This window comes from Spinacia oleracea, chromosome 4 (assembly GCF_020520425.1).
Source record: "Spinacia oleracea cultivar Varoflay chromosome 4, BTI_SOV_V1, whole genome shotgun sequence".
Lineage (NCBI taxonomy): Eukaryota > Viridiplantae > Streptophyta > Magnoliopsida > Caryophyllales > Amaranthaceae > Spinacia > Spinacia oleracea.
The window spans coordinates 165975116-165990794 of NC_079490.1; the positions used below are offsets into that span (position 1 = coordinate 165975116).

Below are 15679 nucleotides of genomic sequence, written 5' to 3' on the forward strand. Positions count from 1 at the left end.
TTTGTACTTGTATGAAAATTGCAAGTGTAGGATTAGGATATGTTTTCTTCACTTTATTTTCATTCTTTTTAAGAAAAATGAGTTTATTAAGATTAGGCCCACTAAGTTGAATCTTAAAACCGGTAAAGAATAGCCCAATGTTATTTCAGCTTAGGGATGTCAATGGGGCGGGGCGGATGCGGATATGGTCTCTCCATTCTCATCCCCACCTAAAATTTTCATCTCCATCCCTGCCACATCACCCATGGCGGGAATAAAATTCATCCTCATCTCCGCCCCAATGGGTATAAACTAAAATTCATTCCTGCCCCATCACCCAACTGGGTATCCATCCCTTTCTTATCCCCACCCCATACCCGCACGAGTTAAGTACACATTTGGGGTCTCACCTTTTGATTTTTTCACCGTTTGGGACCCGAAGCTTTTTTTTTCACCGTTAAGGACCTATAATACAATTTCCGGCCAAAATTAACCCAATTGTGTGAAAGTTTAGTCCCCTTTGGTTATAAGGTTAGTCTCCTTAGTTAAAGTACACTTGGCATCATATGATTTGTTCCGCTTAAACAATGCGAAGGTTTACCTTTCACATTTACCCTTCTAAATTCTAATACTCTGAATTGTAATTCGGTCTTCTCCGTCGAGGCATTGTCTCTTTGAAGGTATTGCCGTTGAACCTCCGGCGCTTAACTTTGGCAATGTCCGTCCTCTTTCAGATTTACGCCCCTTCTTCCGCCATTACTTAGGTATATTGCACTGTCCTTATCATCTTATTTTCTGGATTTTTGTTTTGTTGGTTGAAATTGGGAGAATATTTTTGGTTGAATTGAATTGAGATCATGTTTCAGTTTGAAGTAAATAATTGATATTTGCATTGATCTAAGTCCAATTTAAACTCGAAATAACCCGATTTGATCCTCTCACTAATTTCTCTACTTGTGCGTTTGATTTTAATTTTCGCTTGTATTCAATGGTTATGTTCAATGGTTCTTAAAATCCTATTTTTTACCCTTCGATTACAATGGCAAAACAACATTGATTAATGGGTCATTTATTTTCTTTGCAGATGTAAAATGGTTGCGGAAATGCTTGATTATTGCTGTAAAACTTGCTTGATGCACCTGATTACAAATGAGATGAAGGTTTTGGTTGATGACAAAATTACTGGAATGCTTTCAGATGTGAATACTATAAATTTTTTTAAGGTGTTTGATGATGAACACTTTTTTCAATTTGGTGTTGCCGTTTGATAAAAAACATGGTAACAGGAAGAGTTTTATAGCAAGCCAGCCTTAACAGTCATATTGTGTGTAATTTGAGAGATTTTACCTTCATTTAATGTTCTGAAATTATTTAAATGCATTTAAATGTTTTTATTTTTTATTTTTATATTCATGTTGTGGGTTAACGGTGAGTTTACCTTGAGTTAACTTGCCGGAAAGTTGGTTAGAGGTCCTAAAGGGTGAAAAAAAAAGATGTAGGTCCTAAAGGGTGAAAAACTCAAAAGTTGAGGCCCCAACTTTGTGCTTAACTCATACCCGCACCAATACCCGCCTAATTTTTCTTATTTAGCAAACATTTGTCATATATACTGAGTAATGAGAGTTAACTTTAGAAATAATACCTTATGACTAAAGTAACATATATAATCGAAAAAAATACCCTTCACAACAAAAAATCCAAACAAAAAACTTAAAAATCTCACCTAAATTAATATTATCACCTAGACGTGCAAATAAATCCACAATCACCCCATCACCCATGGTGGGTATGAAGCGGGGCGAGTGGGTATGGGGCGGGGCGGATGGGGATGGGGCGGGTTCAACACAAAATCCACACCCGCCCCATCACCCATGACGAGTACGATTTTTATACCCATCCCCGCCCCATCACCCATGACGAGTACGATTTTTATACCCATCCCCGCCCCATCACCCGCAAACCTACCTCCATCCCTGCCTACTTGGGGCGGATGCGGGGCGGGTCTCCCACGAAACCCGCCCCACTGACATCCCTATTCAGCTATATGAAAACAAATGTTAGTATATATACTTCGTAATATATTGTTGGCTTCATCTTAATACATTATTTTCAAAATATTAATATTTTATAAGTTTTTAATCAGTTTTTATAATATGTACGGAGTAGTTAAAGATATTGATGGTCAAAGTTGTGTATTGAGAATCGTGTCCAGTCAAAAGTTGCGAGTATTCCGGGACGGAGGGAGTATAAAAAAGTGATATTTGGAATCCTCACATTGATACTAATTTAACAAGATCCAACTTGATTATGTTTGTTTTTATATAATGTGAAGGAATAATTGTAAAGTTAGTTAATGAATAGTGTCCAAATGAGAAACGATGTATCTATTGCGGAACGGAGAAAATATTTATCAGGGGCTGGATCAATTCACAAGTAATATTTCTCATTTCTGTTCACACACTAATGATGGTAGATTGCTACATACTCTTAGTACATAACTTACTCCCATGGGTAAGTTATTGGACCTTCTCTTGGATGTTTGGACCTTGTGGTAGGGCCTTCAGATATTGAGCATGGAGATACGTTCCTGCAGGATGAACCTCAAACCCGGGGAAGGTTCTCGGATCGGGGTCTCCGACACCCAATAATAGTACTGATATATTGTATAGAGAGATAAAAGGGAGTGAGAGTGAGAGTGAGAGTGAGAGTGAGAAGAACCCTTTACCTTCCCCATAAATGAGTATTTATAGGGGTTTATATAATGTTAGGTCATGGACTTGGGTCTTGGCCCACAAATTATAAGGTACACCCGGTTGTATGTAGTTCTACGTGCAACCGGGTTAAAAGCACATATTTTTACGGCTTAAAAGCACAATTACATACTTAAAAAGCACATTAACGATTTAAAAGCACATACTTATATATTTTTCATTTCCTTTTACTTGCAAACTTTGCTTTTCATCTGTAACAATGTGCTTTAAAACGGTAAAAAGTGATTTAAATTTGTAAATATGTAATTTTAAACTATAAAAATATGCTTTTGAGGGGTTAAAAATATAAAATGAACTGGTTGTACGTAGAACTACGTGCAACCGGGTGTACCTTCTACCGATTGGTCTTGGCCCATTTACACTTTTGGCCTATTTTATGGAGAGTGTATTATTCTTGTACTTAAATTGGACCACGGGAGTATCCCGTACACCTTGGTTAATACACTAGCTCTGCTTTCCTCTAAAAAAAATAATAAAAAAATAAAAAAGAGAAAATGGAAAGAGAAACGTGTAATGATTTTTGCGGGAAACAAATATGGATAAGTAGATAACGGTTTATACACCTCTTTTAATAACCAAAAAAACAAAACAAATAAAATTGCCGTTAATTTCACTTGCTGAAAAGAAAAACACACACAGTGAAGATGAAGATTTCATCATCAATTCTCACAAAATCCATTAATTTTCATCGACCCAATACCTTAAAGTTCCACAATTTTCACCATTTTAATCAACCCCATATCCCCAATTTAAGAAATGAGAAAAAGATTATGTTTTTCAGGGTTTGTTGCAAAATCAAAGTTCCACAAGATAATAGCAAGAAACCCATTTCTCAGAAAATTGTGATTTCTGAGGGAGCTCCATCTTTGAAGGAGGGGGAGAAGGAGAAGGAAAGCGGCCGAAGGGAAGTTTCTCCGCCGCCGAAAAAGCCAACTTCCGCCGTGAATAGGTTGTTGAAGAGAACCTCTCAAAAGGTTTTGGGTGTTTTGTCAAATTTGCCACTTGCTATTGGAGAAATGTTTGCCATTGCTGGTCTTATGGCTATTGGTATTGCTCATTTTCTCTCTTTTATTGTGTCTGCTTATTTGTTTTGTTTTTTTTATGTGGTGGGTTTAATGTGGAATTGTTGGGTTAGTCAAATTGAAATTGATTGTTTATTGAGTTGGAAAATTAGATTGCTGGATTTGATCACTGGTCTGGGTACCACCCCTGAGACTAAACCAATTCTCTATATAAGTATAGTTTATTGGGTTGTTTCTTAATTTGGTGTATTTAATGTGGGATTTGTTGGGTTAAGTTGAAATTGATTGTTTATTGAATTTAAAATTCTGATTGCTAGTTTTTTTTTGTTACTATATGTTTTCTGCTATTGTTTGTTTGGGTATTTTTGCAATTGTACTTGCCTAGTATTTAGTTTTGTATCAGCAATATTATGTAGGTTGAAAATTATGTTAAAGAACTACAGCAGATTCTGGGTTTCTGTGTATTATCAAGTATTCAATGGTGGAATTGGAAAAAAACGTTGATTGATTGATTGATTGATGATAAAACTTTGGCTGAGAGGAGGATCACATAAGATGTAATGCAATTTAGCTTTTGCGAGTCTGATGTACTTTAATAGAAAATGGAAGTATAATGAAATTTATTGTGATCTTGTGGTTTACCAATTTGGCAAATGAGCTGTATAGGTCACTGATTGTTGAGTTCGTTTACTTTTTTTTGTATAGATGCACTTGATTGATGTTTGTAGTCTGAACTGCGAAATAAGTCCGGAAACTGCAGTTAAGCCAAAAAAGAACAAGCCTAAGTTGTTTTATATCCTCATATTTTTATTATGTATTTGAATCAATGCTGCAGGTACTTTAATTGATCAAGGCGAGTCTCCCGATTTTTATGCTCAAAGATACCCAGAAGATCATCCTGTATTTGGATTTTTCACTTGGAAGTGGGTTCTAACTCTCGGGTTCGACCACATGTTCTCATCGCCAATCTTCCTGGGAACATTGGCACTCTTGGCAGCATCTCTAATGGCCTGTACTTACACTACACAGATTCCCTTGGTTAAGGTCGCACGAAGGTCCAATTTGAATTTTATGCTATGAATTTTACAGTTGTTCCATAGCAGCTTAGGCATACTATTACATGTGTGTATTATTCCAACAGATGGAATTTTTTAAAGTCGCCAGAAGCTGTTTACAAGCAGGAATTTTCAGAAAAACTGCCCAGAGCTTCAGTTCAAGATTTGGGTGTTGTTCTTATGGGGGCTGGATATGAGGTACAGTAGTGCAGTTTTGACAGATAAACTTTTGAGGTTTGGCTAGCATACATGTTTATTAAATGAGTTAACGGCCCGTTTGGTAGCTGGACATAAATGGTGTCAATGGGGATGAATTTATATGTAAATTTGTAAGGAAAATCAACATTCTTTCCCATGGTAATGAAAGTTCACTCAAAATTATCTCTTTTCTCTTCATAAATTTCCATTACCATCCACTACCATTTTGGGGAGTAGTATTGGGTGGGAATGTAAATTTATGAAGAAAAACACCATGCTTGAGATAAGTTTCATTACCATGGACATTATGATGTTGTTTTTCTTGTCAAATAACACTTATATTTATTTCTATTCCCACCATTTATTACCGGCTACCAAACGGACCGTCAAAATTGGTTTATATTTGAACAAATTTGTCCTATTCAATATGCAAGCAAGATGTGATTTCATGGTTGTTATAAAACAAATTTCTGAATTCCCAGTCCAAATAAAGGAGCAATTTCTAAAACTGGAGTCACTTGACTACCCATCAAGATTGGTAATGATCAGTTACTTTAGATCCTGTTCTTATAAGGTTTGTGAATATGGTTTCTGTAGGTATTCTTAAAAGGACCATATTTGTATGCTTTCAAGGGTCTAGCTGGCCGGTTTGCCCCAATTGGAGTTCACCTAGCTATGATACTGATAATGGCCGGAGCAACTCTCAGTGCAACGGGAAGTTTCAGAGGTTCCGTTAATGTTCCTCAAGGACTAAATTTTGTTGTGGGTGATGTGCTCAATCCAAGCGGATTCCTCTCGAATCCTACCGAAGCTTTTAATACTGAAGTCCACGTTAATAGATTCTCTATGGAGTATTTTGAGAGCGGAGAGGTTGGTAAGCCTTTTGATCTCATCTCAAATCTTTTCTTCAATAGAAAGTTGTCTTAGCTGCACGGTATTCTCACATATTCATGGAAATTGTCAATGCTTTAGGCTTCGTTTGGTACGGGTGTAAAACGTTTTTATGGAAAACGATTTTCCCCTTTTCAATCATTTTACGGTGTTTGGTTTGACAAGGGATGAGAAACAATTTTTCATAACTCCTTTAAAGGTGGAATAACCTTTTACATTTGAAATGAAGGGAAAACACTTTTCCACCTTTCCTCCTCTTCCTTCTTCCCCTCAATCTTCACCCATTTTCCTACTCCACTAATTTTCTTTTAAGTAACCAAACAAAGGAAAACTAGTTTGGAATTGTGTTTTACTGTTTTCCCTTGGAAAATATTTTCCGTGGAAAATCTTTTTTCACTGAAAACGCTTTACACCACATCAAAATAGTACCAAACAGAGCCTTAAGGTCTCTTAGATTTGACGGATAACTAGTTTACATTATTGACAATGAGACACTTGCCCACCATGCTTGTTTTGTATGGTGGTCTATTGGAGGTTATATGATACATTGATACTTCATTCCTGGTGCTCATACAGGTATCACAATTTCGGACCGATCTCTCTCTATACGATCTTAATGGGAAAGAGGTGTTGAGAAAAACAATAAGCGTGAATGACCCTTTGAGGTATGGAGGAATTACCATCTATCAAACAGATTGGGGCTTATCTGCTTTGCAGATTCTGAAGGATGATGAAGGACCTTTTAATTTGGCTGTGGCTCGTTTGAAGCTGAATGGTGATAAAAAACTTTATGGAAGTTTTCTGCCTGTTGGAAATGATGGTTCTCAGAATGTCAAGGGAATGTGAGTACTTTTGGCTATTTCGTTAGAAAGTTATTTAAACTTAAACCATATCTGCTTTTTCTGTAACAAGTACGAGGTCAGTTTAATGTTTGAAAATGTGGTATTTTAGCTTCTGGTTCCTTTGTGCTTGTGGTACTTCTTACAATTTACAAAGAATAACTCTGTTCTGGAATAATTGTTTTTTCTGGTATATAAAATGCAAACCCATGCCAAATCATATCCCTACATTTATTGGTAGAAAAGTTTCATATTATTTGCTTGTGCAGATCAATGCTTGCTCGTGATCTACAATCAATTGTCTTGTATGATCTAGAAGGAAAATTTGTAGGGGTTCGACGGCCAAACTCAAAACTTCCAATTGACATTGATGGCATAAAGATTGAAATTCTAGATGCCATAGGAAGTACGGGCCTTGAATTAAAGGTAAGTTTTAGGAGATATTCCAGATTTGTCGGGAACTCCTTTCGATTTTTATAACCTCATTTAGCTCCCCCTTAGCTAATCCGCATATCTTTTCAGACTGACCCTGGAGTGCCCGTTGTATATGCTGGATTTGGCGCTCTAATGCTCACAACATGCATCAGCTATTTATCTCATGCACAGGTGATTTTTCTGAGTTGTTGATTATCACGCTTCAAGGATTTGTTATGCAATTGAAATTCAGATATATTGATACTATTTTAGCCTAACTTCGTATGGATAATCGTACCACTGCTAGTATCAAAGGTATGATAGGTACTCGTAAAATGTATAAACTTCCTGACCATTATGTTGATCAGCAAGACACAAAACCCTGAAAGAGATAGGTGGATTCTTTTTCATCATTATTTTAGGGTCTATGCTACGAACTAACGTAGATGGAGAATAATCTGTGGAAGAATTGAAGAAAGAAGATGATAACTGTGATTAATATTCTGGAAACAGAACAATAGATTGATAGTTACAAGCATTCAAGAGACTTGTTTTCTCCCAAAATGTAAAACAAACTAACAATAAGCTCAATAATATTCAGCATGCTTTCCCTCCCTCTGATTTCCTTTATTTACAGAGATTCTACCCCAAGTACCTAACTATATTCTTCTTTAAGCTGCTAACAACTTACTTATAATTATAAAGATGCTTCCTAAAGGCCTAAAGTGCCCCTCCCCTAATACGGCAACTATTGTGTAAGACCGCCTTTCCGAAAAAACCGCTTTAATTGCTTAACTAATTGGTTCTATTGCTTAACTAATTGGTTTCAGTGCTTAACTAATTAGTTCCAGTGCTTAACTTATATGATACAAAGGCGGTCTTTTTTGTAAGACCGTCTTATATAAAAGTTTGTACCCCTAACATTGATGCTTAGTAGTATACGATAAATATATCTATTTCACTGTATAGTTAGTTATAGGGAACACAGTATATCTGTTTTCTCATTGGGAAGCCGAGGGATGATCTTATGAGTAGGCTTGCAGTGACTTTCATATATATTCTAGGCGTAGTATATAATATATGGTTTACTCTTTCTATTGTTTCTGCTAGGCATAGTTTTTTTTTGTTTTTGAAGAACTTTCTTAATTATTTGAATGTTGCTGATACATGCACATATTTTCCTTTCTTGCAAACTATTCTTAAGATATGGGCTTTACAAGACGGAACAACAGTGGTGATTGGGGGAAAGACAAACCGTGCGAAGGGTGAATTCCCAGATGAAATGAACTACTTGCTTGATCGAGTTCCAGAACTAGTAGATAAAACTCAAAACAAACCATCTGAAAGCATGAGTGTGTAACTTGCACTTCGAATGAAGTAAACGGAAACTTCAATGGTACATGAGGAGGTAAATTTCATGGGGGAAGAGAAAATCATAGCTCGACATGATTCACAGTATACCAGTAAGAGTGCTTCTGCAATCTGACATTGATACAACTTGTCAAAATATATGTGTTCTCAATTCTCATTGATGAATATATGTGTTCTCAATTCTTTATATAGTTGCTGTCATTCTTGGGAAGTATTTTCTTCAGCTTGAGCAGGAAAGTATCTCAAGTTTTGATACTAGGTCTATCCCCCCTAATATATGTTAATGTATTTATAGTTATCTGTATAATTGAACGAACTAATATATACGAAAGGGTAGAATTACTATTATTCAATGTTATACACTTATTCATCATCTTTTGTGGTGTAATTTCTCTTATCTGCATGACCAGGTCTTAGCTATTTTGCTAATCCTGTCAGTCTACCACTCTATTACAGAGTACTCCCTCCGTCCCATATTTATAATCCCGTTTGACCAAAAACACGGATTTTAAGAAAAACGGAATATAGTACATGAAAAAGTGGAATAAAGTACAAATGATGATTGAATTGCATGGAAAAGAGGAATAAAGTACATGGAAAAGAGAAAATAGAACATAGAAAAGTGGAATATAGTGAATGAGTGGGATTTTCAATGTATTTTTAATTAATATAGTACATCGAAATGTTGGGACCTTAATAGCCAAAATTAGAAACAGGACTATAATTTTGTGGCGTTCGATTTGGAAAACAGGACTATAATTTTGGGACGGAGGGAGTAGTTGGTTAGAGCATCAATTGTAGTGTTATCTCTTATTTGCTCTCTCTTAGTCTCTCTCTTCATCCACCTCATCACCACTCCTAATAAGAGTTAACTATCAAAAAAACCCAAGAAATAACTAACTCTTATACACTATCTCTTATGTAACTTTTTCCTATTTTTTTATTTTATTTTTAATGCAAAAATATCAAAAATAAGCACAATACCCCCACAATATTCCACCTCACCCCCTCTTATTTTCTAAGAGCTACCTCTTATTTAGAGGATGTCATAATCAATCTCTAAATAAGAGGGAGCTAAGAGTTACATCTTATTTGCTAAGAGTTAGCTCTTAGATTTTCTCTCTCCTTAAGAGGGGGCTAAGAGTTATCTAGTATTGATGCTCTTAGAGCATCAATTGTAGACTAACTCTTAATTTGCCCCCTCTTAATCTCTCTCCTTATACACCTCATCACCACCTCTTAACAAGAGTTAGCTACCAAAAACATCAAGAAATAGACTACCTCTTAAATACTACCTCTTATATAATTTTTTTATATTTTAAATTTTAATTTTAATACAAAAAAATACCAAAATACACCCCCTCTTATTTCTAAGAGCTACCTCTTATTTAGAGGATGTCCCAATCAACCTCTAAATAAGAGGTAGCTAAGAGTTACCCTATTTTTTTTAAGAGCTAACTCTTAGAGATTCTCTCTCCTTAAGAGGGGGCTAAGAGGGAGCTATAATTGATGCTCTTATTTGCTCTCCCTTTTGACTAACTCTGTACCTCTGAAGTATGAGCCCCGTTTCCTTGTATCCAGATCCATGTTGCTGGAACTCCACCAAATTACCCATGTCAGATCTTTGACACTTTGATGTATGGATTATGGAGTACCAATACTTGCCCCTCTATTTTGGACCAAAAACATGAAACTTTTCCGAGACTCCATTTGACAATAATTTGGATTTTTTAAAAAAAGTTGATATTATAAATCTATACAATGAAACGATTATAACAAGACCCACATTAATTTTACTTAAATATAAATCACAATTGATAGTCAAATTAGATTACGAAGCATATAAATTGTGTCAAACGTCAAGCTATGCCAACTAAACGAAGGAAGTATTTATTTATTTTAGTTTCGTTAAGTTATACACGAGAGACGTTTTACAGTGTGGAAAGCAAGATCTATTCAAAGATTATAGTTATTCAAGATCGGATCACGAACAGGTCTGGATTTGAACTCAAATTTTACTTAATTACAAGTAGAACATTAAGTTAACAAATTTTAAATTTTATTTTTTGTTGTTAAATTTGTACTAGTAGCTTGGATGGGGATTGCTCTGGAGACGCTTTGTGGACAACCAGTTGGCGGTGGACAGATTAACATGCTACGAATTTACATGCAAAGATTACGAGTTTGGACCGGTTTCTCGTTGTTGGCTTTCTCATTCAGGGGTTTTGTCTAGGGTGTTAAATCGGGTCATCTGTCAGTTACGAATCGGGTATAATCGAATAACGTAGTTGTATGAGGTCATTGCGCTTATGCGGAAAAATGTGTGAATTTCTTTTTTGGGATCACTTCGATTTTTGTCAGAAATCGGTTGAATCTGGCCAGTTTTTAATGGCCCTAGTTTCGTCATTCATCAAGCTCACACAGTCACACTAGCCTCGGGTATAATGCAATGGTAATTGATTGTTGTTTAACCTTTTTGACAAACCAACTGTTTTTTCATTTATTTCAACTTTACACAACTGTATGTAAATCAAACTAAGGGAGGTTGTAAACCAACTTTGCTTCAAAATAAGATTGCAGGCAACTTGAGAACTAGGCAACCTGCTAAGTAAATTCACCGTTCCGTTCATTGAATCAACTATAGCTACACAGAATCAGTTATGTCACAGATACATCCCTTTGAACTAATAATTATAATTTATACAATACAATACTAACTTACAATCTCAAGCAGCCACAGCTTCATGAAGCAGTGCTTCTTCCCGTTTAAGGTCAAAAACTTTGACCAAGACATCTTCCACAACCTAGAAAAAGAAATAACAAGGGTCAATCACTGAATTACTGAAAATTTATGTATAAAAGCACCTATGATTTGTCATTAACATGACCCTGAAGGCCTGAACATTAAACAACTAGGCGCAGAAGCCCGTTTATCTCTATTTGCAGCTTAACAGTCGAACACCTATATGTGCTGCATAATATCATAATCGTTGCACATGAGTTTCTAGCCTAGCAGGCTAGCACTCTAGCAGTATTAAAGCAAAGAGATAGAGTAAAGGTTTGGGATGTCACAAACCAAAATAACGTTTTTGGTGCGTACCTTATCTGGGGTAGAAGCACCAGAAGTTATTCCGATAGTGATTGGACCTTCTGGTAGCCAATTTTCTTTCTCAACTAGCTCCCCATGCTGAGGACAAATGATATGGTGAGTAACAACATTGAGATAATACTTCCTCCGTTTCAAAAAAAATGCTACACTTTTTAGTTTTGCGACTATTCATATACCAACTTTGACCATATATTTTACTAATCTATTAAAAGCAAATACCAACTTTTAGTTTTGCAACTATTCATACACTTTTAGTTTTATGATTCTTTTAGAACAAGATAATTAGAGATAATTATGGTCAAAGTTGTATCTTGGCAAACGTGTTAGTCAAAATGTTGCAATTTGTTTTGAAACAGAGGAAGTATAACGTAGCAGTAAGATTTCTGTATTCTATACTTACGTTCAACTTGTAGCTAATTTTGTTTCCAGGGCCTATTCTTTCTTCACTGTCAATCCAATATGAAGGGATCCCACGCTCCTCGACTATTTCTTGCAAATGAGAGGTGTTGCTGGAGTTCCAGCCTCCGACCACCAGCATAAGATCAACTTTTTCTTCCACCAGCTTATACATTGCATCTTGTCGCTCCTGGAGAAAGAAAGAGTAAGTAAGCCACACTATGAATTTCATAAGAATCTTTCATCAACTTAGGTAGCACACGGCAATGTACTGCGTGGTGACACTATCTTATAATTGGGGTTGAAACGATGCTTGTTTGGATGCTAAAGTTGTAACAGAAGGAACTTGACTAATTACAAAAAGGCCTCTGTTTACTTCTTCGACCTGGGGTTTACAGCCTATGAACCCTGCATTGAGCAGGATTTCCATTGGCTAACAGTCATTTAGGAAGCTGGTGGAAATTAAGCAGATTAGTAAAACAATGGCTACTGAATTACTCATCTAGAATAGAGGTTACAAGAGATGTGGAAGTACTTGAGTAGCATCGCAAATTGTGTTGAAACTCAAGAAGTGGTTGTTTAAGTTCTCAACTCCATACTTCCGCATCATGGTTCTCTCAACAAGCTTTCCTACAAAATTGGAGACAAGAAAGTCATTAAATTGTTAGTCTTGCAAGAAAACAAGTAAAACTATTCTGCTAAGTGCAACAAACCGATTTCTTCTGTTTCTCCCTTAAGCATTGTAGTTTGGTTTGCTATTCCAGTTTTTATAAGGTCTCTGTCTGGATCAAACCCATCGGAAACAGCATATTTAAATTTCTGCAAGAAAAAAAACTACCATTAGTAAGGGGGTAAAAGAGACCAGAAGGATGTCCCTTAAGCCCAAGATATTTACGATCATGTTCAGTGGAAGAAGATTTACCTCTAGAAACGCCTCTCTGGTTGAACTCGATCCATCAAGTTGCCCACCAAGAATATAATCACACACATAAGTTGCCTGGATGAAGCACAAGCATAGAAGATATGAAACAATGTACAGTATTACTATGATGGAAAAGTGAAGTATATGGAATAAATTAACATGTATTCTACCTCTTTCATATTCTTCACAATTATGTATGTCCCAGCAAAAGATGAAGTAGCAACAGTCTCTTCATGAGCGTATTTCCCATGAATAATTGAAGTATAATCTCCTTTCTTGTGCTTCTCCACTACGTTCCACACCTAAAAATTATTATGTAACATAGAAAAGAATCAGAGACAGTGAAGGTTATCAAACATATACTCGCTGAGGGAAGCAAGTGGAACAGCAGATCGGTCATCAATTCATACCTTGCTCACCCAAGGGCAAGTTGTATCTACAATTTGTACATTTTTCTCGCTCAAAGTCAACATTTCATCTACAGCAGCTCCAAAAGCTGGTAAAATCACAACATCACCTTTGTCAACAACCTCAAATTGCTTCTTTCCTTCCTCAAGAGGGATATTCTGCACTTCCATTTCTTCCAGTCGCTGCAACAAAAGACTTCTGTTACTTCAAATTACTGATGACTGCTTTCTGTGCAGGTAAACGTAGCATGCACAGAAAAGGGCTACTATCCTATCATTTAATGTAGGCGGTGTGGTTAATTTGGTGCTATCAATCGAAGAAAACTGACTGACTAATTATTTAATGTACTCCGTAGTAATTCATTTCATTTTGAGGCACTTTTAGTTGTAAAACATATAGAACAAAATGCAATGAAAAGAAAAGCAGTACTCTCTTTTTTGGTGGGTGGTTGGGTGGAGGGGGGGGGGGGGGGATTGAAGCAGGTTATAGGGAGCCACAAGGTCAATTTTTGCAGATGGGTTTTGAACCTCAAGTTGCAAGTTTCACACCTCAAAATTTAACAAGCATAGCTGATGCCCAGCCCACGTAAAAAAGATATACGAAGTACCAGTTAACTTATTATATGACCAGCTCTCAACATTTAAAAAGAATTAACAGACTCCCTGGGTCCTAGGTACTAACTGTTAATCTTCCAACTCCACACCTTCATCCCATCAATTGATCTGAAAAAATATAAGTCAAGCAACTACACTTAAAGCAAGCCACATCAATTAACCCCAAAGGTAATAGAAACGAAATCTTGGTTTGACATGAAAACAGGTTTGGCTTTCTGTAAAAGCTTCTCCATCTTGATAACAGCTTGCAAATTCAACATCATTTCTCACTTTACCCGGTTCTCAGGTTTTCGGCATAAGATAACTTTGGAGGTGGAGTGATATTTACCTGATCCTAATCAATCACAAATTCCATTCCAAAATCTTAAGATGCTACTAGTCTACTCCCACTGTATTATCCTACAGAAATCAATCAGAAAGAAATTTGCAAACCTTATTAACAGTTGGGTTGTGAATTATTTCGTTAGTGATCCAGATTCTCTCACTGGGAAACTGTTTCCTCGCTTCATATGCAATCTGAACGGCTCGTTCCACACCCCAGCAAAATCCAAAGGATTCTGCAAGCTTCACCGTCACATTGCCCCAAGTATACTCGTATCCATTCTTCTTCAAAGTCTCCACTATATCACCTGATGCAAATAATAATAAGAGGAAAAAAAATGTTAGTAATTCATGCATCAAACTAAATGAATTTTTTATTTTCATAAAAAATCATGAAAATCCACCATATCTACCATTCTACCCAAGTCACACAGAAATGAACTTAATAATCACTAATTTCACAAATTATAAATCAGTGATTGAAATGAGCTCAATTCTAAATTAAAACATCAAGTGTATCATACAGAGTAAATTAATTGCTCCAAGTTTCTCAAAATTCGATTATAGCCAATAATTGACATGGCCTCGCCTAAAAGTTCAACAAAACTAGGTAAAAACAATCAAAATCAGTCATCAAAACATTATTTCGAAATTATAATCAACTGATGATATAGATAAGTTCAATCAACAGTCCAATCATCTGAAAATTAGGAAACTAACTAGTAATTTCATCGCCTCCCAAAATAAAATCAACGGTCAATCAAATATTTGTAAAAAAAAAAGAAAAATCACAGAAATTTCGACCAACTGAACAAATAAGAGAGTAGAAATTACAGAAACGTAACTAGTATACTCGCTATTCATAAGCTGGAGAGTCTCTTCTTTGTGTCCAAAACCCTTGCGATTATAATTCTCACTCCTCGTCAAGTTGTGATGGAACTTCTTAGCATCAAATTTGGAATCAACGGCGGAGGATGATGAAGACGTCGGAGACTCACCGGCGACACATCGGACGGAGAGGTGAGGCTTCCTGTGGAAGTTTGGGCGGAAGTGAGTTTCCGGCAATCGGAGTTCGGTGAAGGTGATGATGCGGCTAAGATGAGGAGAAATCGCCATTTTTGCTACTGATTGAAGCTCAGAGGAGAGAGAGAGAGACGTTAGTTGTAAGATTACAGGAAGTTCAGTGGGTATGAATGAAGTTTTGGATTTTCGGGAATTTTATCTGTGTTTAATATACTGAGTATTTTAATTTCGTCGTCCGTTTATAAATAAGTTGTAATTTGCTGTGTGATTAGAAAATCATTTCTCACCAAACACATGGGTTGCCAATTGTGGATTCTAGCGTCTTTATCGGTTGATGGCTAATGAG

At 36.2% G+C, this 15679-nt stretch overlaps 2 protein-coding genes and 1 long non-coding RNA gene across 3 annotated transcripts; 2 read left to right on the plus strand and 1 right to left on the minus strand.

Moving 5' to 3' along the window:
- The first annotated feature begins 170 nt into the window (after positions 1 to 170).
- LOC130471893 (uncharacterized) lies at positions 171 to 1386 on the plus strand. Its single transcript, XR_008932154.1, has 2 exons — positions 171 to 743; positions 1064 to 1386. It is a non-coding gene; the product is annotated as an uncharacterized lncRNA (long non-coding RNA).
- A 1861-nt stretch (positions 1387 to 3247) lies between these two features.
- On the plus strand, positions 3248 to 8913 carry LOC110806253 (cytochrome c biogenesis protein CCS1, chloroplastic). The gene is made up of 8 exons (XM_022011895.2): positions 3248 to 3797; positions 4608 to 4827; positions 4914 to 5025; positions 5623 to 5895; positions 6493 to 6758; positions 7025 to 7181; positions 7278 to 7361; positions 8374 to 8913. The coding sequence occupies exons 1-8, from the start codon at positions 3395 to 3397 to the stop codon at positions 8527 to 8529; spliced, it is 1671 nt and encodes a 556-aa protein (XP_021867587.1). The 5' UTR covers positions 3248 to 3394; the 3' UTR covers positions 8530 to 8913.
- Positions 8914 to 11145: 2232 nt separating this feature from the next.
- Positions 11146 to 15544, minus strand: LOC110806255 (4-hydroxy-3-methylbut-2-enyl diphosphate reductase, chloroplastic). Its single transcript, XM_022011896.2, has 10 exons — positions 15156 to 15544; positions 14422 to 14618; positions 13378 to 13557; positions 13138 to 13269; positions 12968 to 13042; positions 12759 to 12864; positions 12581 to 12675; positions 12050 to 12235; positions 11641 to 11727; positions 11146 to 11344 (listed from the first exon to the last, which is right to left on the minus strand). Exons 1-10 carry the CDS (start codon positions 15424 to 15426, stop codon positions 11267 to 11269), a joined length of 1407 nt encoding a protein of 468 aa, XP_021867588.2. The 5' UTR covers positions 15427 to 15544; the 3' UTR covers positions 11146 to 11266.
- Positions 15545 to 15679: the final 135 nt, after the last annotated feature.